This window comes from Harpia harpyja, chromosome 10 (assembly GCF_026419915.1).
Source record: "Harpia harpyja isolate bHarHar1 chromosome 10, bHarHar1 primary haplotype, whole genome shotgun sequence".
Taxonomy (NCBI): domain Eukaryota; kingdom Metazoa; phylum Chordata; class Aves; order Accipitriformes; family Accipitridae; genus Harpia; species Harpia harpyja.
The window spans coordinates 4,645,226-4,672,763 of record NC_068949.1 but is presented as its reverse complement, the minus strand read 5'-3'; the positions used below and the strand labels follow the sequence as shown (position 1 = coordinate 4,672,763).

The 27,538-nt window shown below is 44.0% G+C and overlaps 1 protein-coding gene across 5 annotated transcripts; it reads right to left on the bottom strand.

Moving 5' to 3' along the window:
* Nucleotides 1–1,166: 1,166 nt before the first annotated feature.
* Nucleotides 1,167–26,058, bottom strand: LOC128146777 (hexokinase HKDC1-like). Of its 5 annotated transcripts, none has more exons than XR_008236836.1 (19): nucleotides 23,367–24,627; nucleotides 19,253–19,415; nucleotides 16,600–16,748; nucleotides 16,389–16,508; nucleotides 15,530–15,625; nucleotides 14,081–14,180; nucleotides 13,255–13,438; nucleotides 12,527–12,682; nucleotides 11,520–11,753; nucleotides 10,491–10,795; nucleotides 10,034–10,182; nucleotides 9,821–9,940; nucleotides 8,064–8,159; nucleotides 7,873–7,972; nucleotides 6,684–6,867; nucleotides 5,825–5,980; nucleotides 4,832–5,065; nucleotides 3,946–4,187; nucleotides 1,167–2,336 (listed from the first exon to the last, which is right to left on the bottom strand). XR_008236836.1 is itself a non-coding variant. In XM_052798516.1 (19 exons), the coding sequence occupies exons 2-19, from the start codon at nucleotides 23,427–23,429 to the stop codon at nucleotides 4,043–4,045; spliced, it is 2,754 nt and encodes a 917-aa protein (XP_052654476.1). In that variant the 5' UTR covers nucleotides 23,430–24,416; nucleotides 25,705–26,058; the 3' UTR covers nucleotides 3,023–4,042. The 5 variants fall into 5 exon arrangements, 4 of the variants coding, with proteins under 4 accessions (XP_052654476.1, XP_052654478.1, XP_052654475.1 ...); XM_052798516.1 differs by lacking the exon at nucleotides 1,167–2,336 and adding an exon at nucleotides 25,705–26,058 and having other exon boundaries at nucleotides 3,023–4,187; nucleotides 23,367–24,416; XM_052798518.1 differs by lacking the exon at nucleotides 1,167–2,336 and adding an exon at nucleotides 25,705–26,058 and having other exon boundaries at nucleotides 3,023–4,187; nucleotides 23,367–23,562.
* Between the last annotated feature and the right edge of the window lie 1,480 nt (nucleotides 26,059–27,538).

The following is a 27,538-nucleotide window of genomic DNA, read 5'->3' as shown; positions in this document are numbered from 1 at the left end:
CAGTGAGAGAGGGGAAAACATTAATTAAACTTTTGATGGTTTTATATCTTGCTTTACATCAGCTTTAAAGAGTGGATGCAGTGCCGGGACAAAGCAGACATCTGATTTCCCTTCCCACTCTCACCCCAACAGGCCATCCATACTCATGTACAGGAATAGGTCTTTTTTTATTACTATTTGGGAAAAAAAAACAACCCACAACTATATATATATCACTTGACAAGCTACCCACTTGACAGGTCTGAGAAATGCTCTGGATAAGCCCTCAATGCCAGTCCAAGGCAGTGGAGGTCCTTTCTAGAGAAACTTTAAGTTTACCTATAGCTGGACAACATTCACAGAGTCTCCCCTGCTCCCTGCCTCCCTCCCTCTCCACCTACTGCTACAGCGACATTGTACCTGAGACCCCCAAACAAAAGCCAGCTCATTTCACCAAATGCAAAGAAACAAATCACAACAATACTTTCATTTTGGTATTACCTACATTTCAGCCTCAAACTCCTTTACACTAATCTGCTAATCCTATATAATATTGACTTCCCAAGGAGGGAGATTATGCCAATCAGGATTTCTGAAGGGTTTACACATGATCCTATATTTACTTTTGAACTTTGTCAGAGTGACAAAGGGAATATATCACCACTGAGCTGCTACTGCATTTTCTCTGGATTACGAGTCAAGCACCAGCGCTGTCCAAATCTATAGCCACCAAAATGTCTCTCTAGCAGGCAAACCAACATATTTAGGATCATCTTTTCCCCGCATATGAAAGGGTAACTGCAACCACCTACTGGGAGTTTCTGAAAAGCACAAACCTTAGTACCTCCACCCAGTAATACTTCTATCACACCTGTGATTTAAAGATCTTCCAACTTGCCAAATCAAATGTATGACCTAGATCTCAAAACAGATCTTCATGTCTTCAAGAAGCATCAAAACAAAATCAGTAAATTAAAGAAGTACTAAACATATTGGCTGGAGGGAAGACCCACAAAACGCACAGAAATGAAGCATCACAAAGCTATCCAAAAAGCAGTAGAAAAGCACATCTAAGATGTGAAACCAGAAGAATCTCATTTTATTTTAAAATGACTAACAACTTCATGTGATGAATTGTACTACATCTTTTTCAGCATATGGTATGCTGTGTTACATTTAATGGAAGGCCTCTACTTTTATTTTAAGCTAGGGCTTTAAGCTGAATCACCACATACGATGTGCAGAGAAAGGTTTTGGTTCAGCGGCTTAAAACCTATATAAGGGAGACTGCAAGTTTGCAACAGTCCTTGAGTTTCCACATGTCGACATAATCAGGAACATGATGCTGCATCATTACCCAGATGGAGAATGGCCTGGTTTAGTGTCAGCCAAAGCATCAGTGTGTTTATGGGATCCCTGGGAAACTACAAGTGAAGTTTGTACCCCCGGTAAAATCCTGCAGTAGCCTATCCTTCCCTTTTCCAGGGCTACCCAGCGAATCTTTGCTCATTCCCTTTCAGAAAGCAGCAGCCTTCCCAGCTTGGATGCCATCTCCCCGCTCGGCAGATGTGTATCAGAGCCATGTGGGAGCTGCCTGGCCTCAGAACAAGCCAGCAGCCTGCAGAAAGGCAAGAGCATGCGTGCCCTGGGCCTTAGGGAGCTCAACAAGAGCCGTAGGTCGCCAAGCACTTTGCGAGCAGTTTCAGGTTCATGTGATCGGATTCCATGACACCCACAGACTCCCTGGAAAAAAACTGCAGATGGAAGAAAACATCGTGTGGGCCTAATCTACTGCAGAAAAGGAATAACTGCAGTTGAGATGTAAACTGACTGTGCGAATATTTAATTTCCAAAAAAGACTAAAAAGAAAAATCAAAACAATATAGGATTTCTTTCTAAATTTAAAGCAGGGATCCATGCAAGGGGTTTACCTTATTTTGTTACTCATTTGCATTCCAACTGTGCAGAACAGCCTTTAGAATAAAAGTGCAAAAGATAACTCTGCGCCATACTCACGTGGCCATCCTGGGGCAAGTCCACATCACCTCATTCCAGATACACAGGGACATACTTCATCCACAGATGCACTTTTGCAGATTAGCACAATCCACTCCCCCAAAAGGACCCAAAACTACACAGATAGTACAAGATTTCAGAGTGCTGAGGAGAGAAACAGCCAATGCAGAAGAGCTATTCTAGGCTATTTCCAGGCCCCACATAGCCCCAAGACCTGATGTTTTTTTCTTTTATACCCAGCCTCTCCAAATTTAGCCTGTTCATCACCAGGAAAACACATCTGTTCCAAATAACTCTGCCCCACTACATAGCAACCTTTGGTTTCTGTAGCTCTGTGGATTCTGAAATACAAAGAAAAAGTAAAATATTAAGTTTCTTGACAAAAGGAAGAAAACATTGAAAGTAATATGGGTTCACAACTTGTCTTTCCCAATTGCTCAGCACCATGAGGAATTCCTTCAGAAGTGAAAATTATTTCCAAGTACTACTTTTTACCCACCCAGTGACTCCAACACAGACACAGAGCTGTTGACGTATTTAAAAACTACAAAACAGGAAAAGTCTGTAGCTTCAAATTTTGAATTTGCCATTGCTAAATTTAAACCCATCAGCCTTGTTACAGATTATTACATAAACCCAACTGCTTATCTCCCTGCACGATAGTTACTTTTGACCTAACTAGGCTTAAAGCACGTTTCTTGGCCCCACTTTCTTTTCCGCTGCCAGCCTGAAAGGAAGCAAATACCCGAGAGGATTAAAGGAGATACAGGGATACTTGAGAACACAGAATAGCAGGCTACAGATTTGCTGCTTCTCTATACCATACTATTGTTTCAGTTTATTCTGAGATGAGTAAATCAGGTGAGGGATATTTGGTCACACAAGGGCATGGGCTCTATCTGCAAGCCACCTTCACAATAACTGCAGTGCTGCTGAGAACTGTTATAGATAGGTTTAAAGAAAGCTCCCACTTGCCTGCATGTTCTTCCCACAATTCGGAAGAGGCACTAGACAGAGAAGCAAAAGCTCACAGCACCACAGATTTATTTACAAGAGACTACAGACAGGCAGAGCAGCAGGCAACAGAAAATGAAAAACAAGGATAAACTCCTTTCCACAAAATGGAAACTATCCTCTCATGAACAGGCAAGGAGATAACTGAGGGAAAAGAAAGAGGAGAATTTCAGAAATTCAGGTGATTTTTTTTTTCTCTCTACACAGCTATTTTGGCAGCCGAAACATGAACAGATTTGATACTCTCTACGTAGCCCTGATATAGACATAGCAGACCCTGTAGCTGCTTCTACATTCTCTCTTTCCCCCAGTATCAAAAGAATCAGACACAGTCATAATCCATTCAGCGCTGGTTTAGGTTTATGTGCACTCAGATGCACTAATATATTTTAACACAAAATGGTGTTTTGGGGAATCATATTTTTTTCCTTTACATTCATCTATTAAGCATGCCTCCTGTACTCAGGGAAGTATTACATTACAATACACTTGCAACCAATGTAGCAGAGGGGGGAGCATCACTGACCAAAGTCCATTAATTTATTTTACCTGCAGATTTACTGTAAAACCTGTGAAGCATTGAACAAATATGTCCACTAGATAGGTGCAACATCAAGATCTCAATATTCCTCGAGCCAGGCCAAGCCAAAACTAAAACACACACAAATCCTAAGAAACTGGTGATAAACTCAGTTGTGGTGCAGTAGCTTAATTAAGCCATTGTAAAAAGACACATTTGGGGTTGATCTTTGTTTGTTTGTTTTGTTTTCACTCTCCCATGTGCATTATAGATGCAGGAAGTACAGAACTGAGTAGATTGTGATATGCCAAGATACAATGCTAGTGGGGAGCAGAAACACCTGATCCAAGTTATCAAAGGACAAAAATCCACAATCCTGGTTGGTCAAAAACCAGCTGCTCCGTGAAAACAAGTACCTGTGTACTGGTGTCTGGCAAAGCTATCTCGAATCACTGCTCAGCAAATCTCTAGTGCACACGCCTGGCAGTGCTGAAATGACTTGACCTCTCATTTTTACTTCTGTCCAACATTATGCAATCTTTTTGCTACTGCAGTAATGAGGGCAGCTCCCTTCCCACTTCCATCTTCAGAAAGCATGAAAGTCACATCACACTGAGGTGCCAGTTCCTTCACTGTTTCCCGCAGGACCCTAGAAAAACTGAAAGAAAAGGGAGAGAGGAACAGAACATGTTAGCAGTGGCTTTCTGGTCTGAGATCTTTATATCTATCTAATAGCAAGGAACCATAACCTCAGCCAACATCTTCCACTGGTTCTCCACAGCATCCCTTTCTGTTTGTTTTTCCTCCTATTCATGAAAGAGACAAGTTTCTGTACTCAATCAGATTTTAATTTCTATTTCTCTAATTTTGTTCGGCATGATGCCAGACACCCCCCCTTGCCTTTAGAGATCATGGAGGAGGCTCTCTTCTCCCAACTCAAAAGCTAATGCATCTACTTATAGGCCTTGCTTACAAAATATTGACCCAACTCCAAAAACTCAACACAGCTTTCCATCTGGGATATCCAGATATTGCAGAAATCCCCCAAAACATTGGAAAATAAATATTAGAAGAGTAAGTTTACTCAACACCCCAGAGAAAAGAGCCTCCCAGTGGAAACTGGACTGGACTTTGCAATTTTTGATCCTTTGGCTAGTCAAGGGAAATGACAGGATGCAGGGAAATGTGTTAGATCTTTATCCCCTCTCTCGTTTTTTTATCAGCAGAAAGCTGGTACAGCTTGGTATGTTTTCACAGTGGAAATGAGCAAACAGCAGAGGGAACTGGTACCAACGTACTCACTGTGGATGGAGCTTGTACAAAGTCCCATCTACTCCAACGGTGATTTGCAAGTGCTCCACACCTTGGTTTTCTCTCTTCTTCTCTACAATAGCTGCCAGTCCTGCCCCACAGAGCTGGGCGGCTCTTTTTGAAACAGCTCCACACACCTCTTTCACAATGATGCTGTCTTCGCACGTGCTGTCCAGGCCAAGCTGCTGCAGAATTCGCCGGACTTGGAGGAGGGCGAGCCGGTCGCTGCGCAGAGGGAAACACATGCAGCATCAAGGCATTAGGGGAAGCTTTGGCAGGCATGCAAATGAAAGTCTTGCAGCTGAGTCTCTGCCATGATTTAAAGGAAATCGGACCACTTCTCCAACTCTAACACTCTCCGATTGTTTTAAGGCAGATTCCAGTCTGAATTTGGATTGAAAACTTGCTCCTGGCATGCCCTTTGCTATGTGAGACTGTACTTCCAGAAGGCACAAACAGTAGTTATTCACCTAACTCCCAAAGTCATGAGGGAGCTGAGCCAGATCAGCCACCTGACCGTGTTATTTTTGATCTCAAGGCTGAGACACTACCTTCCAAGGTTTTCAACAGTAAAAAGGGTTTCAAATAGCCTAGAAGACCATTACAATCATGCAGAGATATGTAGGTAAGCACATATTCATGAAGTATTCATATACCACTGACTTTTTATTTTCTAAATAAGCACTATTCTAAGTCCTATGAGAAACACTCCAAGTATAAGCATGCTTGATGGTTAAGGCATCCAAGATAACACAGCTGTGTGGACAGGAAATGATAATTCATGTAATTACAGAATAATTCTGGAACTCCCCCAGTTCCTCATTTTGGGCTTTTATTCTGGGGATTGAGGGGGGGGTGGGGCACAAAGAAGAAAATTATAATTGACTTCTTGAAGGAAAGGGCTCCACGCACTTGCAGAGGAGTATTTTCTAGAGGTCCCAGAAGACCTTAAGGATTGAAACCACGTAAATCTAACAACTTTACCTCTCAATTTGAGACAGGAATTTTGTTTCGAATATGCCTCTTTTCCTGAGTGATTCTGAAATCTGTCCTCTGAACAGCAGTCCTTGTTTGGTTAAGTCAGTCAAAATTTGCCTTACTATTTCACCTAGGTACATTCCACTGGTCATTTTTTCATACCTGTTATGTTATAAAAGAAAAAAAACGTGCTTTTAAAGAGATGACATGTTAGCTCTGTTTAACATGAGTGGTATGTACATGCACTATCAACTCTCAAAAAAGCAGTAAAAGCTTGCAGAGCAATAGCCACTGAACTCCATCTTTCAACCATCAAAAATTTGTTCCAGTGGCTTCAAGTGCAAACATTAATTACAACATAATTACCTATGTTAAAAGGTAACAAAACTAGAAAAAAAGCTTGCAATATTAAACAGAACATAGCCTTAAAGCCAGAGTCCACACTGAAGCAAAACATTTCCCTGTCTCCCCCATGCATTGACCAGGGACTCATATGTAATCAATGCTGTCTTTACCAAATGAAGAACAGTCACATTCAGTTTATCCTCGTGCACGAGTTGTATTTTACCTTTGAAAAAAACACTCCAAGAGGAGGAACACGGCAAGGCCTACACTTTGCAGGGAAATCTTAAGAGCTGCACTGCTTGGTAACTGCCCTAAGGTGAAAGCAGTGCTGTGGTAACAGACACAACGTACGTCTTTGGTTTTTTTCTGGATCTCTGCATTACTTAACATGCAACAAATGAAATATTATATTAAAATTTCCTTTCTGATTATGAATTCATTAAGTACATTTTAAAAAGCAGCCAGTGTGTCTCGAAGACTGACTTCTTCATGCTTTTAGCATCAGGACCATCACATTTACCTCTGTTTCCCTGGGTTTAGTGAGCCTTCATCTACTTCTTTATCATATTTTGTTCTGATGTTGTCAATGCAGCCATTGTCACCAAATCCTCCCCATTCTGTATTAATGCACATTTTTCCTTCATTCCCTTCCACTATTTCTATGTTTTTCATGTCCTCCATGTAGCACACATTGCTACCCGTTCCTAGAAGGAAAGAAATGACAAGGCTTCAGCCAGAAAAGTGAAGTCACAGCTGAAACACATGGAAGATGATTACAGTAATCATCTTAAAAGCTCTCTTCTCCATACCCCAAATTTCAAAGATCTCTCCATATCTTACAGAAGCAAGAGCTAGCCAGTAATGCTGAGTGCTGTAACTTATCACAACACAATGCTACCAAGTAAAATGGGTCCTGCATAGAAAATTCCCAGCATAGAGGAACGAAGACTCCCTGTTACAGGTCAGAAATGGCTTTGGCAGTCGTTGGCAAGCATTGATCAGTCATTGCTGACAGTCTGGTTGTAATGCGCCACAAATCATCTTGCATGACAGCATGCTCCCAAAAGCAAACACTGCCAAGAGCGTAGCAGCCAGTCAAGCAGTTACCAAGTCTGAAATGGTTTGGTGAACAGGGCTTCACCACTTGCAACGTGGGTTACTTTAACTAATACAAGGACCAGTTCTCCAAACAAAATGAGATAGCTAGTGCGCTTAGCCAGCTAGAAGAGTCTATTTTCTAAGTGGGGCTTCAGATATTGCAAATTTAGATGTATTTCTGGCTGAAAACTTGGAGGGACCTACTGGGGGAATCATCTAGAAAGCCCAAAAAGAATTCATTCAGATTTTTAAAAATACTTTCTTGTTCCAAGGCCTATGACCTGGCTGCACACTAAATATCAATATATCTGTCAAAACAAGGATTCATGCTCTACCTGCTGTTCTCATATTCTTTTACCAAGCATATGCTTGTTAGGCATCATCAGAGATATGATCAAAAGTCCAACAGATTCAGGATTCTATCTGCTACAGGTGTTATTATGTTCTGTGTTGAATATCATACAAGTCTGCCAAGAACCCTAAGTAACTAGTAACACCATATATCAAACTCAAATAAAAGACGTTGTTTTACAAGTTCCAAAATGGGGTGTGAAGCCCAGCACCTGCATACATGCTTTCTTCTTATAGTGGTCACTTCAATATCACTGTACCTGCAATAAGGCCAATCTCACAATTTGGATCCTCATATCCACATGTCATCATTGTCCCAACAGTGTCATTCACCACTGCTACAATGTCCAAGTCAAACTCCTAAAACACAAGTCACAATCAGTAGTGGGGTCCCGCAGGAAGAGAGAGTGTGCATTAAATACACCAAGAAAAGCAGAAAAGAATAGCTCACGTTTCTTCTCCTGATGGCCTCTCTCAGCATATCAACAACATCTTCGCCCTCACAGTCTGTTGCCTTGAAACCTTTTGTCCATCCCACAAGTGTACCCTGAAACAGAAGAGGAAGAAAATCATAAGTGAAGATACAGAGAAGACTATACGTTCCAAGCATCAGTCTTTTCTTGTCTCCAACCCCCTCCGACCCTTGTTTCTTTTTTTTTTTTTTTTAAATAGGGTATTTCTCTGGACAGGTTACTGTGAATGTCTCGTGCAGAGTGTGGGCACGTGTATGTTTACTCAGCTATTTATCCAGACATTGCCAAATCAGTGCCTTCTAACACTTTATTTTAGGAAACCTTCTCATCTCACCTCCTGTGCACATAGCCATTACATTATCTGTGGGAGAGAGACTATAAAAAATAATTTTTCTGTAAATAATTAAACACCCAACAAACATTAATGAACATCTACTGTTAATTTTTGGCTCTTTTACTAAAGGACACTTGGTATGATCCCACTACTCCAGGCAACACTAATTTGTTTCTTTTCAGACAGCAACCTGGCCTGACGGAAGTAGATTTCCAGGTTACATGAAGTAATTAGCCTTCCACTTGGTAACTGGCTCTGGACTGTCTGTCCAAATAAGAAAGAGGGCAACTGGGAGAAAAAGCCACTCTTAAAAAACCCCTCAGGTTCTAGCAACAGTAAAAGACCGAACACACAGGGCAACATACTATGGGACCCTGACACAGATGTGCCTCGCTCCGTTTGCCACCACTGTTGTGAAATTTGTTTCCTCATCATTTGTCAAGACCTAAATACTATGCTGTAGGTTTGGAAGGCATACTGAGTGGCCTCCTCACAAATAACCAAGTCCTGTTGCTATTCTCTCAACTGTGATCTGAAAATTGAGACACAGCAGACTAGCTTCTATACTTAGAAGCCATTGTGAAACCCACCAGGACAAAAACATTCAATAAAATAGCAGTCTCTCATTTCACCAATATTCTACATATTTAACTAGAATTAAGCAGCACAACCTCCCCCACCCCTCTTTGGAAATGCATCAAAATGATTGAGAATTATTTCTTCCTGAATTTGATGTTTTTGTTCTCTTTTTTTTCTTACCTGAGATCTGGAAAGATGAAGACATGATATCTGTCAAAAAACCAACCCTTCCAAGTTGAACAAGCAAGCTCAGTTCTGCCCACTGACACTCAACAAAAAGAAACTAATATACTGAAGAAGTTATACAGCCAGAGCTGTGTAGCATAGTTAAGAAAGTACCCTATGATTGTGGCTGAGCAAGTAGGAGGAGGCATCTGTTACCTCTTGCCATTGAAGAGTTAAGGCAGCATAAGAGATTCCTGGGCTATTAAAAATATGTAGTCATTTCGCTATCATAATGGCTTAATCCTTATAGAATAAAAGCAAGTAACATCAATCTCTTATCAGATACAAGAGGTGAAAGTTCTACCTCCCATATGCATATAGGATGATAACTTTCTCATGAAACACAACTAATTTGCACAGTAGAGTAATAAAATCCCCATAAAACACATGAAATATTCTCTCCAAAGACTAATTTGCACACACAGAGAGAGAGAGAGAGATCTTTTCAACCTTGTGAAGTCCTACTTGAAAGAAAACATTTAGAAGAATAGCTTTTTTCTTGCAATCTCCAAACCAAGTTACCCTCACCCAAAATGATGTCATTCACCAAGCAGATGCATAGCTGCCATATTACCCATTCTGTGTTGCAGTTCTTACCTTGTCAATGCTGGCTTGCCTGCACGGGAAGGAGAAGGTGAAGCCCAGAGGCAGTCGAGCACCTTTAATCCCCATATACTCCAGAAAGTCTGCTATGCACTGGACAATATGGTCAAAGAGCTGGAAGGAAAGAAAAAGCATATAAATCCCACAGTAATCCCATGCAATGGGCCTTGGATCAGTTGGATCAGTTAAACATTCATTAGAGGTTACCTCTTCCCCTGTCCCTTGCATGATCTCCAAAGGAATGGCAAAGATTTTGTTATACATTTGCACTGATCTTCTTCTCCCACTTCTGATTTTGACCAGCAGAACCCTGAAATTTGTCCCACCAAGGTCAAGGGCAAGGAACTTTCCTTTCTCTGTAAGAGAAGACAGATATTTCATTTTGGTGCTTCTTGTAGCATGTTTGCCAGTCAGAATGGCATACTCTGCCACACATCCCCAAGAAATTCCATCTGTGCCAATGATAGCACACTGCTCCCTATGGCATTTATCCCATCAGTCTGCTAGCATGGGGCTGAAGGGCCAGCCAGATAACATCACAGGAAGCACCAGTTTGCCAATATAAATCACCCTGGCATTTGCCAGAATAATTGGCATATTCTCCCTGGAAAACAGACAAGCAACTTTCCTGAACCACCTCCAGGTGATCAGGGAATGACTTCACCTGTTCCATCTGGTGTCCCACAGACATATGTGGGTAACATCTTCACTGTGGCACTGGCTTGTGTCTCTCGCTTTAGCCCGTATTCCAGCTCAGTCCTCATTTTGTTCTTAACTTCTCTGAGGGTCTCAAGGGACAGCAGAAATGGTGCGAGAGTAGCATCGATTTGCTTGCGCTGAGCAGCCAGCCTGTATGCCACTGCTGTGACCATGGCAGCTCCCTTCCCACTGCCACTCACAGACAGGAGGAACCGAACATCACAATTTGGGACCAGCCTTCTCACCACCTTGTGCAGACGTTTGGCATATCTACAGGAACAAAGAGTTTCTTTAGACTCTCACAGGCGTTTCATGCATGGTTTACTTCACACACACTTCCAATGCATGCACACATCCAACAGCACAAGTGCTGAAGCACAGTCAAGAGGAGTACAAGGTCAGAAACTGGTCTAGGAGATGGGTATAATGATCCTGATTTCTGGCTGTTCTGCAGAATCTGTACACTTACAGGAATGTGAAGATACCTCTAAACAAGTGTGAGTGCCAAGGGAGAGGGACACTGGAGAAAAGCCACGCAAGAGTGCAGAGTCACAACGACAAATAGAGGGTGAGAGAGCCTCCATCTGGAACAAGATTTCAATCCAGTTTGGCAGAACGTTTAGGAAAGTTCCCAGTTTGGGAAAGCATAGGTTCAAAAATGGGAGTGAGGGAAGAAAGAAAGAAAGAGAAGAAAAAACCCACACTGAACTGCAAATGCCCTGGTAGCCCAGGAGTCACTTGATGAATCAACTGCTCTTCCCCAGACACCATTATCCCGCGTCTCATGTTGTTTCCACCCCACCCCAAGTTCTAAAGCTCCTGAGACAGCTTTGCAATAACTAAGCCAGCCTGATCCTCCACACTCCACCAAATCTCACCCCAACCCTTCAGCAAAACCAGCGGTTCTCTGAAAAGCCACACATATATGCAGATGGAGACTCCTTGTAACATCAATGTGCGGCCAGCAATTACCAAATCCTCTTTAGTTACTTACTGGGGATGGGTTTTATAGAGTCCCCCATCAATTCCAACAGTGGTTCGCATCCTTAACAGTTTTTTATTCTCTCTCAGTCGGGTCAGTATGGCTGCTAAGGCAGCAGCACAGAGATTGGCTGAGCGGAAGGAAACAATGGTGCAGACATGCTGAACAGCAATGCAGTCCTCTTCAGAGGGAAACAGGTTCAGCTCTGTAAGGATCTCTTTTGTGTTGCTCAGACCTTCCTTATATCTACCCCAAAATAAAAGAATACATCATCTAATGCAAGGATATTAAGGCAACACATAAATCAATATCTGCACATTGGCTCAAAAAAGAAATGAGAGAAGACCACGGCACAACCTATCAGGCAGCACCATAATTGGTTCCCATAAACCAGTAATGTCTTTCCCGCACTATTCCCAAAAGTACCCGGAGGAGAGACCAGACTTTTAAGAGACTGCTTCCTGGGGTTCAGTCTTTGGTGAGACATACCAATTAGCTAGCCAAGAAGAGAACAGGATAAAATATTTAGTCCATAGAGGGAGAGCACAGGAATAGATGTACAGCTTCACTCAATACAAAAAAGAAAATTATTCCTGGAGTAACAATGAGGACCAGGATTCCTCTTCAAAACACCAGAATCTGTCAGTTTTCCATGTAGTCATCCGTTAGCTGATCCGGAGTCTGTACTACATCTCCACAACCCCAGTACTCCCACATCACAGAAGCTGAAAACTGCAACAATCATCCCATGTACTCAGGTCTCCAAAGAGGTTATTTAGACAATCTGCATCTGTGATGGTTAACAATACATTTGCTACTGTGGTACTTTGCTAAAACTTTATTTTCCATCAATTCCTACTTACAGAAAGATCAACTTTTCTCCTAGGCAAAAGCAAAATCAAGTTGAACAATTCAGGATTGCTCCCAGTACTCACAGATTATAATTACACATTCATTATAATTGCTGTGCTTGTGAAAGACTAACAGCCACTCTCAAACAGCACACTGCAGGTTCTTACTTTTCCATTGCAGACACATGTTTCATTTCAATCTTGCCCTTGGTAAGCAGAGCTGTTGACACTTTCCCATTGAAGAGTAGACCTTCCTTTGTCATTTTTAGCAGAATGAGCCTTACAAGTTCCCCCAAATACAGGCTGCTGATCATCTTCTCAAACCTGGAATGATGCACAGGAAGCATTACAGGTGTTCACCAGCTAGCCAGAGCTATAAAAAGCTTGAGTATGAGCATCTTGTATTCTCATGCAAGTTGACCAATTTAAGCATGTACAAAAGGGGTTTGGGAGCCAAGTTGTAGATGGGATGCCATCCTGAGGTCCTGGGACCCAGCAAACAGCCCCTCAAGATAAGTGAGTGATTAAAGAGAATTTTCAAAAGATTTGTGAGCAGCTCAGCCAGTAGAAGCAGTTTTGATGAACCAGGCTTTAAATATGCCCTTTGTTTACCTTCCTCCTCTCTTCACCCCTCCACAGCATTATACAAGAGCAACCACCTATTTTTAACAACACAGTAGCAACTGCAGCAGCAATCCCTTGGCCTGTGAGGCAGGGAGGTATGAAAGGTACCCACCCTTCCCAGAAGTGAAAGGTCTGGATAGGACAGGACCAGGATGAAGTCAACTCAGGTTCACTTAACCCGAATTCCTGTTCCAATGGGGCTCCTGGCATACACTGGAAACACGCTCGGAGAACTCCGACTGCCTAGGCAAATCAGCCAGGGAATCACTTACAATTGTTTTCCAGGATTGAGAGATCCCAGATCAAGCTCCCGATCAAACTCTGTGCGGAGGTCATCCAAAGCACCATCATCTCCAAAGGCACCCCACTCTGTGTTAATGCACATCCTCCCTTCATCACCTTCCACCAGATCGATGTGCCTCATTTCCTCCATGTAGCATGCGTTGGTGCCAGTCCCTGTGCATGTTGGAGACAGTGCAGATAAATTACCTGTTTGCTCCAGGTTTGCTTTTCGTTTGTGTTAAGTCCACATGTTTAGGAATAAGTCAGTATATTGTCTTTGGAAGAAAATATAAATACATAACCCTGTGGTACAGGATGCTAATACCAAGCCACCTGCACTTGCTAAATAATCATTTCACAGTGAGCGAAAAAATTTTGGAAATTAATCTAAGGCTTGACTTGTTTAAAAACATTTTTTCTTTTTCAAATGTACTTCTGTGTGCCTTGAAAAAGCCACCACAGTGCACAAAGTGGAGACATTGTAGAAAGAGTAGCTGATCCTAACTACCAGACGTGAGAGGAATTCAGCTTTCTCTGGACAGACAGACAGTAATTTTCTATACAGTCAGCAGAAAAGTTTAGTATGCTGGTCACAACTGAACTCAGACAAAATGGGGACTGTGGTATTTGATGGCAATGTGATCAGCATAAAACCAGCTGCTTTACAGAAGGCAGCCAGGCTTGAAAAACTGACCATTGTTTTTTCCATTTTCTTCCTGCTCTTTCCTGTACTGAGACACTCCCTTCTACTCCAGATTTGTTAGGATTAAACAAATGAGAGGAAAAAAAACCTACTTAGTGAACAGAAAAAATTACCAATTATAAGTCCAACTTCACAGCGCTGGTCATCATATCCACAAGTCATCATGGTTCCCACGGTGTCATTGACCAGTGCCAAAACATTAACATCTATGTCCTAATAGCATAAGGGTGGGTGATTAACAGAAAAAAAAGCTTAGAAAGCCTCCTGTGTGTTAAAGCAACAGCATGCAGACATACTCCCCAGGTCGTACTTTGAAGGCCTGGTTCAGGAAAGCTCTTCAGTTGAAAGACACACTACTTTCTTTTATAACACTATCCTCACAACCCTGTAAAGTAACAAACATCTCTGAACTCTCAAGTGCTTGGCCAGCCAGGACCTTTGCTTGTAGCATTTGTTTCTCCCCAGTCCAACCTCGTTTGACAGAAAAGCAACATGTTACTGGTTTGAATTTTGTGATATGCTAGCACCCATGTATCTGTCCTTATGGGCTGCATGATAGGATAACGTCCTACCGCCTGAGCAGATCCCACCAAACAGGACAGAAAATATACATACATAAATGCAGCTATTCAACACAAGGCCGTGCACCAACATCACACTCAAGTAAAAAGCCCTTCCATCAAAGGTGTGCAGTTTTCCTTTCCCACTGAGGTAGTTTGATAAAGTAAAATCAAAGTTATGAAAGGATTCTTTTAACTCAGATGCCAACGCTAGCAGGGGGCCAGACTTCACGCAGGAAGTCTCAAATCCTTTGCTCCTGCTAACTACAGCAAGACTGATGCAGAGAAAGAAGTGAACAAAAATCAAGGCTGGATTTTTACCACGTGAGAAAACAGAAGAATTTCCTCTTTACTACAAAGATGTCAAGGCATGAAAAGATGCTTTGTGTTTCTTAGATGGAGTTACCAATAGCACCAAACATGAAAAACAAGGCTTTCCAAAATATTAAAACATAATGTTATTCAAAAGGTAGGTATACACTAGTTCAAGGGCAGATTTAATCATGTCTTACTGCTAACCTTGAACATTACAATCACTCACTCCATGCCACAGATCGAAGTGGACAGGCAAGCCCTGGTAGAGTTAGGCATGCCAATTTGAGATGATAGCTTCCCCCTCCCAACCTTCATCCCACAAGCCAGGCTACAAAACGCAGTGTGTATCCACATCTTACCAAATGAGCTCACAACAGACTGCCTTTAGCTCAGACAGTAGGGCCATACTGGTCCACTGCCACAGCCAGCCCAGTTTATCAGTGTGCAGTTGCCATCACTGTTAGACTAACCTGGGGCAGCCTGAGTTGCAGCTGCATATCCCTTTCCACGGCTTCAGCTCCAAGGGAGAGACAGATCTACTAGACATACAGTCGTGCTGGACATTTGTTACTGGCTGCCCTTGAAGGATGTCTGACGACACCCAAAACAACCCACACACCAAAAGCTGATCTCCCAGGAGGACATCTGGGGCTGCTCAGCTTCACCTCCTGCAGGTACAAAACTTGCCTTATGCTTCTGGAGGGCCTTGCGCAGAGCGCTGACCACATCTGTGTCCTGAACTCCTCGGACCTTGAAGTGTTTCGTCCAGGCAAGAAGAACCCCCTGCAAAGTAACAGTCCAGTGACCCAAAGCTCCAACTTTAGCATACAAAGCAGCCACAAAGACAATCAAGACCAAAGTCTGTGGAGAAGCCCACTATATGTCTCTCCACACATTAAAATGCGGGCCAAAATAAGTCACAGCAGAACATCTTCCTTGAGGTGCCTGTCAGTACGAATACAACTGAAGAGGTATAGTAATAAAGTCCCAATCCTGCAAATGCTTCTCCCTGTGCTTTGTTTAAAGCATGTGTGGCTTTACTGATGCTCATCACAAACTAATAGAATTAAGCAAAAAGCATGCGCAGGACTGGGACCCAAAGCACAGGCCACAAAATAATTGCAACCAGCCCTTCATTTCCCCATGCGGCCTCTCAAACAGCTCAGCTACAGGTCTTTCCTATTTAGAATCAACTGTAAAAAACAAATTGAATGAGAGTGATTAAAAAAAGAAACATGCTTCAGGACACAAAAGTATGTGTTTTAGTCTAACAGTCTTAACACAAGGGCACATGGTTACTACGGAATTGGATACTGATTAACCAAAAGAATAGCTTTAGCTTAAAGATCATGTTGCTTTGAGATCAGAAATGAGTGTTTGAATGGTAGTCAGGTCTAGTTAATGTTAATGGTCATCCATGCCTTCTTCGGAGAGCTATGTAAACATGACCCCACAAAAAGGCCACAGGGTAACACTCCCGTGCAATAGCTTCTCTGGGTTCTGCAGGGAGCTAGGCTTACCAATAATATTTCTTTTTGCATCTTACCTCTTCCAATTTGTTCTGTTTGCAAGGAAAAGAAAATGTAAAGCCAAGAGGTAACTTCTTATGCTTCAGGTTTTTGGTCTCCATGAAGTCTAACAGACAGTCAGCAACATAATCAAAGAGCTGCATAAGAAAGGAGAGGACAGAATCAGGCTGTGTCCGGCAGGCATGCACCCAAGCACAGCACTACCACAGAAAACCCTGCGTGCCCTACCTCAGCTCCGTTACCCTGTATGACCTCCTTGGGTGTGGGGTAAAACTTGCTCTCCAGCTGGCTGCTCTGCTTCCCGTCATCAAACACCTTCACCTGGTGGGCACGAAACTGGGAGCCACCCAGGTCAACAGCAAGGAAGTCACCCTTCTCTGCAACAAAAGCGGGCAACCGTCACCGGTGATGGCAGAGAAGTATGGCCCAGATGCCATGCTGAAGGCCACAGCCCGGGGCCCCTGCCTCACAGCGGCCGCAGGCTTTCCTGCCCCATCACAGCAGGTCCTCATCCTATGGGCCTGGGAGCATCACAAGGAAGGCTGAGAGCTGGCAACCCTAAGCAAGGGGATCAGGTCCCTCCTGTTAGCTTGCTATGTGGCAGCTAATTTCATTTTTATTTAGCAGTCTGGTTTTGCCCACCCTGCTCCTTCCACAGCAGCATGTTTTCAAGCCTGCAGAGGGATAAGCTTCTCAGCAAGAGGCCCAAAGCAACTGCAAAGCCAACCAGAGCACACAGGGGCTGCAAAACCATACACCTGAAACATGGGGAAATGGGAGCTTGAGAGTAAAGGATGCAGTAAAGGATGCAGGATTTGCAGTCACATGTTAAGACTTGGCCCTACTGCAGAAGTCAACTTCCAAGTGAGGCAAGACTAATTTGCCACCCAAAGTCAACCAATACAATTATTTCCAAATGCCTTTAAGTGTTTCTGTAAAAGTACCGTTCTGCTTCTCAGTCAGCAGCACTCTTAGCTCAAACACCTCAGACCTCAGACAGAAGGACAGTTTGGCCTCACTGCTGCAATAAGCAATTATCTATCCCACGCACAGGAGAAGGCCCTTCCCAAAAGGAAAATGCAGTGGTATGTGCACAGCCTTGCATGATCTTTGTTCCACTGTCCAAACACCTGACTAAATTTTATCAAATCTGGCCCTGAAAGGAAAGGAAGCAGGAAATTCTACCTGTAATACCACGGTCAGATATCACAAAGGTGAGGAGGCAAACTGGGTTACTCAGTAAACTGTGACATTAGTCGACCACTAATCCCTAAATGATTAAAAACTGATGATGCTCCATATGGGTCATTTCAGGTGGCAACACTGAGGGCACTGAAAAATCTGAAAGTTCGTTGCTACTGCAAATAGGAAAATCCAGCCCAGTTTGAGGTGTTTAAACCTGCCAGAAGTTTTGTCTGGAAACAAAATAACCAATAAGGATTTTGCAAGAGAGCAAAAACAGAAAAATCAATGTGATACCTAAAATAGGCAGCGTGTCAATAAGACATAGCCCAACTTGAATCTGCAGCACATCCTTGACACAGCAGAAAGGTCATGCAGGCTAGGAGTGCATTGTCCAAAGCTGCCCTTGAGAACGTGAAGTCTTGCAACAGCAGTGACACTACATGCAATTTTCCAAGTCTCCTGACCTCAAGGGCTCCCTGCTATTTCAGGACTGGGTCAGTGCCATGTGAGACCTCAGGACCAGTGATGGTCACTGAGACAGCAAGGGTTAAGCTAATATTTCTTTTTCTTTAAAGAAGGTAGCAGCAAAAGGAAGAGTGCCCAGTTCCAGCCAGGCAGTTTGAGGGGATTGCATATAATTTCTCTCAGACATCCCTCATTTCAAGGGACTAGCCTCCAAATGTTCCCTTTACGCCATTAAAGCCATTATTTATCATTTAACTGTAGGAAAATTACCTTCAGAGGGAATAAAGTCCTGTGGCAATGAGGTACAAAGCAAACATTTCTCTTAAGTTTTCTGCACAGCTGTTACACACCGAGTCCAGACCTAGGCCAGACACAGAGTCCTGCACAAATTCATAGACTTGGTTAAACCTGGGAAAACCTAATTTTCTGTCAGCCTGCACTGCTGGGAGCCAGCTGAGCCAGGAGAGTTATTTTGGATGTGCATACTTCTCCAAACAAGACAGGCTTTTAGATCCTACCTCACCTCACATCCTCGCAGAGGACACCACTTTCTCCCTGTCTAAGTCTCAGGGGCAACTGGAAACAAGGATCCAGCTGCAGAAGCAGAGCAGGCTGTTTCCTACTAGACCCCACCCAGAAGCAGATTTTCATAATGCAGAAGGCAAGGAAGGGCAGGAGGGGATCACTTTTGGGGGCAATAGAGAAAGCACTGCAGAGTTTGCTGTCAGAAGCCGAGAAGAGATCACAGCTCTGGTAACGAAATGTTGCCGCCGCTTTGCAATTTGAGGGGTTTCACTGCAGTATCCTGCCTTCCCTGTAGCTCGATGAACACCAGGGCCGCAGCATGGCCCACATCCCCACACCTGCAGCACACTGCACTGCAGGGTCTGAGCTGTAGAGGCTGCCCTTGCCGTGTCCAGCCACAGCTCCTGCAGCAAGGCCTGCGCTAGGTACAGCCACATTTGCAGATGAAAGAGGCTGTTTTCTGAGCACTTACTAGGTCCTTTCCTCAAACAAGCAGCACTAGGTCAAAATCCACCTGGTGCAGGGAAAAAACTCTCTGCCAGCACTCCCCCAAGCTGTTGCCTCCTCAATAGACACCTGCTTTCTCAACATGAGATAGGCAGTAACCAGAAGCCACTGGCTGCCCTGTGTCTTTGCTGTGCTGTCCTTGAGTACTGGCATCGTCTTCCTAAAACGGCACTGCTGTGATGGAGCAGGGGCAACTCACCTGAGCCATCGGGAAGCGAGCGCACAAACGATGGCAGCATTTTTACTGTTGCTGTGGGGTTTGTGTCTCTCCCCAGGCCCTTCACCATCTCAGCCTGGAAGCGAGCCATCACATCCAGCAAGACATCGTCAGAGAGGCGCATGTGATACAGGTACCTGTCAACCTGGAAAGATGAAAGGTGTTACTCGGCAGACATGCAGGCTCCTCGGTGCTCAGGAGCTGCCTGGGATGAGCACTGGTTTCACACTACATGCTCCTATGTGTACTGCGGAGGCTTCCTTTATCTCCACAAGCAGAGAAAATGCCAGAACTTCCTAGCCACTTGCACTAGTTTTCTAACCATGAGGGGGTGCAGTTTGGCATGAAGGATCTGAAAATCTTGAACTCCAATTCCAGCAGCACCTCTGCATTATGTTGGACAAGAATTACTATGCTCGTTCCCACCCACTTGATGGACATGAGGCTAAACAGATCCTAAGGGAACAAATTAATTCCTTTCACATATGTAACAAACTGAAGGTGAGCACACCACCTACGCAAACCCCACCCCTGTGATTCTACAAGTTCATTTCATTTTTTACCTCAGCACCTAAATTCCCATGATCGTCAGTGCAAGCAAGCTCCATGACGTCATCAGAACATTTACTCTTATAAAAACTTTGTTTTGAAAACATTTAATGCAGCCTTGGTGAATTACTGTCAAAAAGTTAGCCATCATTTCTGATGGCTCAGTAACTTACAACGTACATAAGCTGATGAGACTTGCTTGAGACCCTGACAAGTTGTTTTTACACCACCCTCTCCTCCTATACATGTAATGAACTAGAACTCTAAAGTATCTCAAACTGGTGAGAATTTGACCTCTCTGGTCAGGTCCAGAAAATGCCATCAGTACCCAAGCGTGTCAGCCACAACCTGAAAACATCTATTCAGCTACTGCTTCACTCCACAGACAATTAGCTTTGTTGGCATGCCAGGCTGGAGCTCAAAGCCTTTTTCTCACTCTAGCTTGCCCTCCATTCTCTTGTAATTCTAGGATTACATTTAAAACACATTTTTGGGTGCAATCAATATCCTTTCTTAAGGGTCTATAACTCGCAGCATACATCAAAATAAAAGCCAGTTGACTTTAAAGAAAATCAAAAGCACCTATGAAGTAGCAGACACTCATTCAGATGAACTGGTAGAGAAGCTAATCAGTGTTTCTGTACAGCTTCATCAGAATAAAACTTAAGGTTTTCTTCTTCAGGACCACACACTGCTTGGACTGACATTTACCTGCAGGGCTGGATACACAACTGTAAGTAAGGTGGCCTAGAAACTACATAGCTGGATACAACAAAGGATTTACACAGCAAAATAAGAATCTGTCAACATCCAAATGCTTTTCCACTGGGGAGCCAGACTTTGGTGCTGTATGAACAAACATGATACAGGCATAATAATTCTGTGCTCCAACAGCCGGATGTCCCCTGGAGGGTAATCCATGTTAACATCCCTACTCCCCATGACATGAGACTCGGGGCCAGAGGTGGTGGGCAGGGGAGAGAGGTGGGACAGCTTCCAATGCTTTGCTAGTACAGATGCTCAGCCTTTGCGCCACGGGCTAGATTATTATGCTGCTTTATCTGTTCACAGCCCTTCATCAGTCCCATTTACATAGGGAGGTCTGGAGGTTTGGAAGAACATGCACAAAACAAGTCCCACTGGCAACAAGGCAGGATTTAAATAGAGGAGAATGCAGGCTGCAGATAAATTGGCCTCTTCTGCAATTTGGACTGGCCACCTATATTAATGAGGCACAAACTAATTACCTATTCACAGTCCCATTTTAAACTGATGGTCAGCAATGACCCACCTGAAAGAGCCAGGACCCTGAAAGTAACTCGAGCACTTACCTAACAGCAAAACATACACACACAGAGGAGAAACTCTTAAACTACAAGATGCAATTGGCAAGGAGAAGCAGCTGCCTTTGAATACAGCTGTGCCTTGAAAAGGCCATTATTTAGATCTTTCTTTGTAGCCCTCGTTTGCACAAGCACTTGATTTCCTCCAAGGCTTTTTTGGGGCCCCATCACTGTGTAGGATCCACCATCTCAGCTCAAGCACCAGCACTGCTTTTTTGGGCATACCAGGAAAAAAAAAAGAAAAAAAAAGAAAATACAATGACTGGAGACATACAGCACTCATGCACTCTCACACAGACCCAAATAACCTTGTGACAGAAGTCCCTGTGGAAAAAAATCTAAACAGTAATAAAAATGACCACGTCTGTTTGCAGAGAACACACACTATCTCCCTGCTCCCCACAGAAATTGCATGCCCCACCCTGTTTACCTACAACCATAGGAGGAGACAGTCCTCTCCAAGGAACTAGATAAGGCAGAGCCCAGGAAAGCCTGCTGACTCTCTAGTCTGATTTACAACCAGAGCAAGGGCCTGCTCGCATACCATTTGCCTGTAAACACAGGAATGGCTGGGCCGTGCAACACCAAACTCTGTCTTGCTGCCTCCCTCCCACTGCACAAGAACAGTCCTTGTTTTTAAGTGTCTAGCCTCAGTTATGGGAACAGCACTCTTTTCATGGCAGGGAGGCTCTTGTTCTTGCCACCAGAGAGCAAATAAGCCTGGGGAGGGAGAGGTGGGAAGGCATTCCTTCTTTCTAACCAGGGAGAAATCAACTCTGCTCCTACCCTGAGCCTCTTAAAAGAGAACTCTAAAGAGCATATGGTTTATTTGCCTTCAGGCAGGGCTAGTTTGCACCTAGCAGAAAAATTTAATTTTTTAAATGGCTTTGCCAGAATCCCTCTGCCCCCTCCTCTCCACTGTCCTCACTTCAGGGAAGTCTCCCTTCAACTACATTCTGGATGTTTCTCTGAAGAGCCCACTCCACCCGAGCACTGCTCCAAAAGGTCTCTCCCTTTCTTAGTAAAAAGTAAGAAGAAATGGTGCTGTCTAGATGAAATCTTAGCTCAGATCCTCAGACAAGGAAAGGGCATCGGGGCCCCCTTCTGATCATATTAAACCGTGGGGATAAAAGGGCTATGACAGAGACAGTCAGAGACATCTGAATGTTGAGACACCAGGACCTCTCTTGGAACACTTCTCTTCAAGGTAGAATTAGTGAAAGAAGCCCCTCTAAGAACAAGCAACCCCATGTTTAAGCAAGGGCACAGAGAAGACAACCCAGTGTTGCTTGATTTGCTGATGAGCTCAGCGGTACAGGCGGATCTACCCACCGGGACCTTGGATCTCCCACACTGCCAAGCGTCTGCAGACAGCCCTGCCTCCAGCTGGCTGCAAAACAAGAGGACTCAGCCTGGCAGCAATGGCCACCAGAAAGCACTCAACAGAGACGCCAGGAGAACAGAGGACCCGCAGGGGACATGTCTAGAAACCAGAGGATCTCTGACCCAAGAAGTTTACAGGTCCCACGTGGTCTTATGATGGAGAGCCAAAAACCCATTACAGCATGGCCATGAAAGTAGATTAGGGAAGAGCAACCATTAGGCAGCTCACTCCCAGTACTGATGGCTTCAGATCTGGGCCACCTTGAGCTTTTCTGACTGAAATTAAAGGTCACATCTATAAACATCAGAGTGATCTGCCAGGTTTGGACAAGCAGAGAGGAGGCATAGGCACTTCTCCCACACCAACACTAGTTGGAACTGTCTCTGGAGTCCCGGAAGACCTGGCCCAAAGACCCCAGGAGTTTTCCCTACCGCTGCTACAACGTGAGTGACTCTGATTCCTACTCAGCTTTAGAAATCCCATCCGTCATGCTACACTTGCAAAGCAATTCAGCAAGAGGTTCCCTTCTGCCCTCTGGACTATACCACACCATGCCAGATAAAGTTTAAGCACCACTTTTCCTTACTGAAGATATTTGCTCCATTACTGGAAGAGAACTTCTAACTGTGCAGGGAAAAGCACTAACCAGACCTATTTTCACACTTGTCAGATGGTTTAGGGTACAAATACTTCTTACCCCATTTGGCTGTATGGCTTTAGTAGATAACGCCATTATCTAGTCTGCATTACATACTGCAGACCCCACAGTATCTGAGTAACACAGTTCTCAAAACAGGAATCAGCTAACGCTGCATCTTACCTTTTTTATTTGATCCTCTTTTAGCTTTGTGAAATGGAAAGCTAGCAAGTGGACGGCAAACATTTTCTTGAAGCGGATGGATGAGTCAGTAGTGACAGAGCTGCTGTAACTCCAAAGCGACAGGTCTTTATTCACGAAACTGGAGCTAGAGAAACTTCAGCTGAGGCATTTCCCCCAGGGTGAGATAGTGGAGTTCCTGGGAAATTGAGTCCAGAAATAAATCCATCCAGTGTGATTGGTTCAATGATTAAACTTCTGTCTCTTTGTATCACCCCCCCACATCAACCCAAAGTCCCTCCCTCCCCAGCTACACACTTCATTGTGCCAGAGCAGGCACCTGGAGAGCTGCCAAGCTGAAGGGGAGAAAAACTGATTTTGTTACTGCCCCACTTGGGAATTGTTACCACTTCGCAATGTAGTTGCTACGCAGCCTGCCCTGCTTCGCCCCGCTTCACTCCCGGGGGGCTGACAAGCTCCCACCAGCACAGCATGCAACAAAATGCTGCAGGGAATCTGGAAAGTTAGAGAGGATTTTAGGAGGTTTCTTCCCTCTGCTCAGCGCTCCCACTTGCGAGACAAGCTCTTCTGCATGAATTAACCCTGCTCTAGTTCCACACAGTGCACCCTTATCTGCGGCTTTTTTCCAATTAAGCTTTAGCCATGTAAAGGAGCAAAGAGACACACAGACCCCTGCCCCCAGCCAAAATACCTCTTGCGCAATTTCCAGCAGAGAGATTTTGTACCTATCATTCTCCGTTCACCCCTCCAGAAGGCAAAGTTTCAGACCAATGCAGAGCCTCCGTATTGCAAAATGTGGGGAGGGGGGCAGATCTACCTGGCAGCCAACAGCGTTGATATCAGACTGCCCCACTTGATAAATGCCTTTAACTGGCAGCACAGAGTGCTTACAGCAGGAGCGGCACCATCAGAGCTGAATTTGATGCAGCCTTTAACTATTACTCTCAAAAGTTCGTTCTGAATACACAGGTGTTTCCAGGATCTGTCATTGTATCAAGTGATATGGACTACGGAAACATCACCCAAAGGAAACTGGGTGAAATTTTGACACAAAGGAGAGAAACAGAAAAAAGAAGGAAAAAAGGCTGCATTGTCATGGAGTAATTAAGAGGCTCACTCTCAAACTACACCTACACTCGGTGTGTTTCCCCCCAATTGCTGTTCAGTGTTTCAGCTGGAATTGAGCACATTTACTGCACTGGCAAACAATTGCCACCCAAAATTTTGCAGAACAAGATTACAATTAAAAATTATTTTGATAAATCAGAAAAACAGCCTCTGGGCAGGGAGAAAAGAGGGAGATGGAAGGGGGGGGGTGCCAAGTAATGGGAGGAAACACAAAGAACTACTGAGCAGAAGTAGAAAATTGTCTACACAGATCCAGAGTGGTTCAGAAGCAGCCAGTTAGCAGAAAAGGATCTCAGGCTATATCAATTCATAGCCTAAAGTGGACCAAACAATCTCATGCTATTGCAAAAAAGGTACGATTGATCATCATGCTGGGCTGTATGAACGGGAGTATAATCCACAGACACACAAAACAACACTCAACTCCGTACTCAGCTCCAGTCTCAGGAAGAGGACTCTGCCCAGTCCTGGCAGCTACAGCATGTCAAGAAGGCATAGATCAGAAGGAGATAGCTCTGCTGAACATCAGGAGCAGTCACAGGTTACATTTTTTCAGCCCCTGATCCCAAGGAAAGACTGAAAGAGCTGAGGGAGGGGAAGGGAACTCTCTCTGCAGAGACAAATTACACAGAACCTCTGCTAGGAAAGGTTGAGGTCTTTTTTTTTTTTTTTTTTTTTTCCCTCCTGCCTTGCATCAGGGATGAGTTCTGGACACTGGGAGATCCCGCCAGCTCTATTTATTTTCCACTATTCTAGAACAAGAGTAAAGCAGACAGCGTGGCTGAACAGTCCATAAATAGGGCTTGTTCTAAAATTAGGCCTTTGATCTTCAAGAGAAAGGGAGAAAAGAAAGAAGAAAAAAGCCATGCTACCAGCCAGAAAGCACGGTTCACTTCTCCTGTATTCATCTTTTAATAACTGCTGGCTTGTTAAGTCAGACACTGACTCCCAGAGGGACTGTCTCTTTCCTCATTGTTTACCCATGCCATCCGAGTCACAACCCCTCTGGCCAGCAAAATTGAAAACATCACCTTTCAAGCTCCATCCCACTTTGATCCAGAGCTCATTGTGTCTGTAATACAGTAGATTTATTTTTCATTCTCTCTTTTCTTTCTTTCTCTAACAGATGCCACTGGAAAAGGGTCTCAAAGATCTAAACGTTACTGAACTGGCAGCAAACTCTGTTAAATACTTGACATGTCAGAATCACTGCGTAACTTGTTCGCTCATCCCTGGTGCATCCTAGCTTCAGGCAGGCTGTTGTGTAAGAAAAGACAAGACATTATCTCATATCCATGCAGACAGCAGTTCAATGTACTAAGGGCCCAACACCCAAATATATTACAGCCATTTTGTACGTATTCTGGCCAGTACAGGGGAAACAATCCAGGACCAAGTGAACAGACCAGCTCCAACTGCATGCAGCTTGGAGGCTTGAGGCAATGTTGTTTTTTCCCTTTGTTAGAGCTGCACCCAATAAAAGTTAGTCACAAACCCTCCCTTCCCCCTTTGCAACGGCCAACAAGACTTCAGAGTTATAATACCCCTCTCTCTACTTTCTTCTCCTGCAGTTGTCCCTCCAAACCCTGCCTCAAGGCACAATGGAGAATCCTGAAGAGGCTCACAGCTACTATGGGGAAATTCAGATAAACGGCTGAGTACATCAGCTAAACATGCACCAGTTACCTCCAGAAAGAAATACCCTATTAATAAGCATTTTACTGCTGCAGAAATGCATCTTTGGTGAGAGGTATCAGAGGCAGTGGCAACACTGGTGGCTGAGGTTGGCACCCAGGTTAACAATGAGAGAGTGGACAAGGCTACAGGTGAGTCATCAGGAGAAATCCTTCTTCGTTATAGCTTATGGTTCCAAGACCAACCCTTAGAAGACATTTCCCCTCCCAGTAGCCGCAGCTTTGCTCCCTATTATAGTCCCACAAGTTCATCAAAACTCAGAACAGAAAGGGGTCCCCACATTTGTCCTGCATAATCCTAGGGCAACATCAGGCTGCAAAATAAGGCAGAACACCTGCAGGGACTGACTGGAAAATCTACTCCATGGATAGACACTATTTAGAAGAGATGGAGACAGCACAGACAGAAAAGAGCACATTGGCTTAAGAGAAGGCTTTTACCAAGTGGTGCTGTTACAATCACCATTCTACCTTTGAAGCGTAACAAATAAACGCAAAAAAATTAAATTGTGAAATACAAGAAACTTCTCAACAGCTGTAACTTGAATGCCTGAAATTAATCTGGAAATCTGAACACCTGAAATAAACAGTTTTGCAAATGGGATTCCCAGATCAAGCGAACAATGTTGTTTAAAAAGTTTTGGCACAGCCCCATGAAGAAGAGCAAGAGGCCACTCAATCCTCCCCCAGGGACTTGCTTGCACAGGGCACGTTAAAAATATGCAGCTGGCATAGCTTTGCACCACACCAGTCCGGATTGTACCACATGGGGACCAATTTGGCAGCCATTCTAATGGGAGTCAATGACAGCCACACCATTAGCTCAGAAGAAAAGAAAACTTTCATAAAAAGTCAGCCTGGAAACGCCTGAATAAACTTCAGAGCTCTTAAAACTGTTACTATGGAGTCTCTATGGAAACAAGCAATGAGTTAAGCCAAGTGCTAATCTCAGCAAAATACAAAAAAGAATGCTTATAGTCATTTAGCTTCCTTATTGCAAGGCCTGCTGCTCAAACACAAGGCTGGCTTATACCCCCAAGTCCCAGCCACTCTTTCCTTGCTCAAAAATATGCACTAGTATGCAGCTTAGCATACAATTAAAGGATCAATTTATCCAAACAGACTAGAAGCAAAGTACAGTAGCAATATGGGCCTCCTGCAACCCAATCCCACATGCGCAGGGGGAGAGAAAACAGGAGTCGTCCTTGCACAACTGTGGTTTTAAACAGCAGTTTGCAGGTACAGCAAGGAGTTTGCAGTCCAAGAGCTAAGTGGGCAAATGCATGCTGTCAAAACCCATCTGCAGGCTTGAGCAACTACAACTTCCCTTTG

What these genes read in the sequence shown, in the direction of transcription:
- LOC128146777 (XM_052798516.1), bottom strand. Translation starts at nt 23,429, where the DNA reads ATGTTTGCCGTCCACTTGCTAGCTTTCCATTTCACAAAGCTAAAAGAG. An exon ending in TACAGGGTAACGGAGCTGAG is followed by an intron (nt 16,509 to 16,599) that starts GTAGGGCACGCA and finishes TTTCTTATGCAG; the next exon opens with CTCTTTGATTATGTTGCTGA. An exon ending in CTCTATAAAACCCATCCCCA is followed by an intron (nt 10,796 to 11,519) that starts GTAAGTAACTAA and finishes TTGTTCCTGTAG; the next exon opens with ATATGCCAAACGTCTGCACA.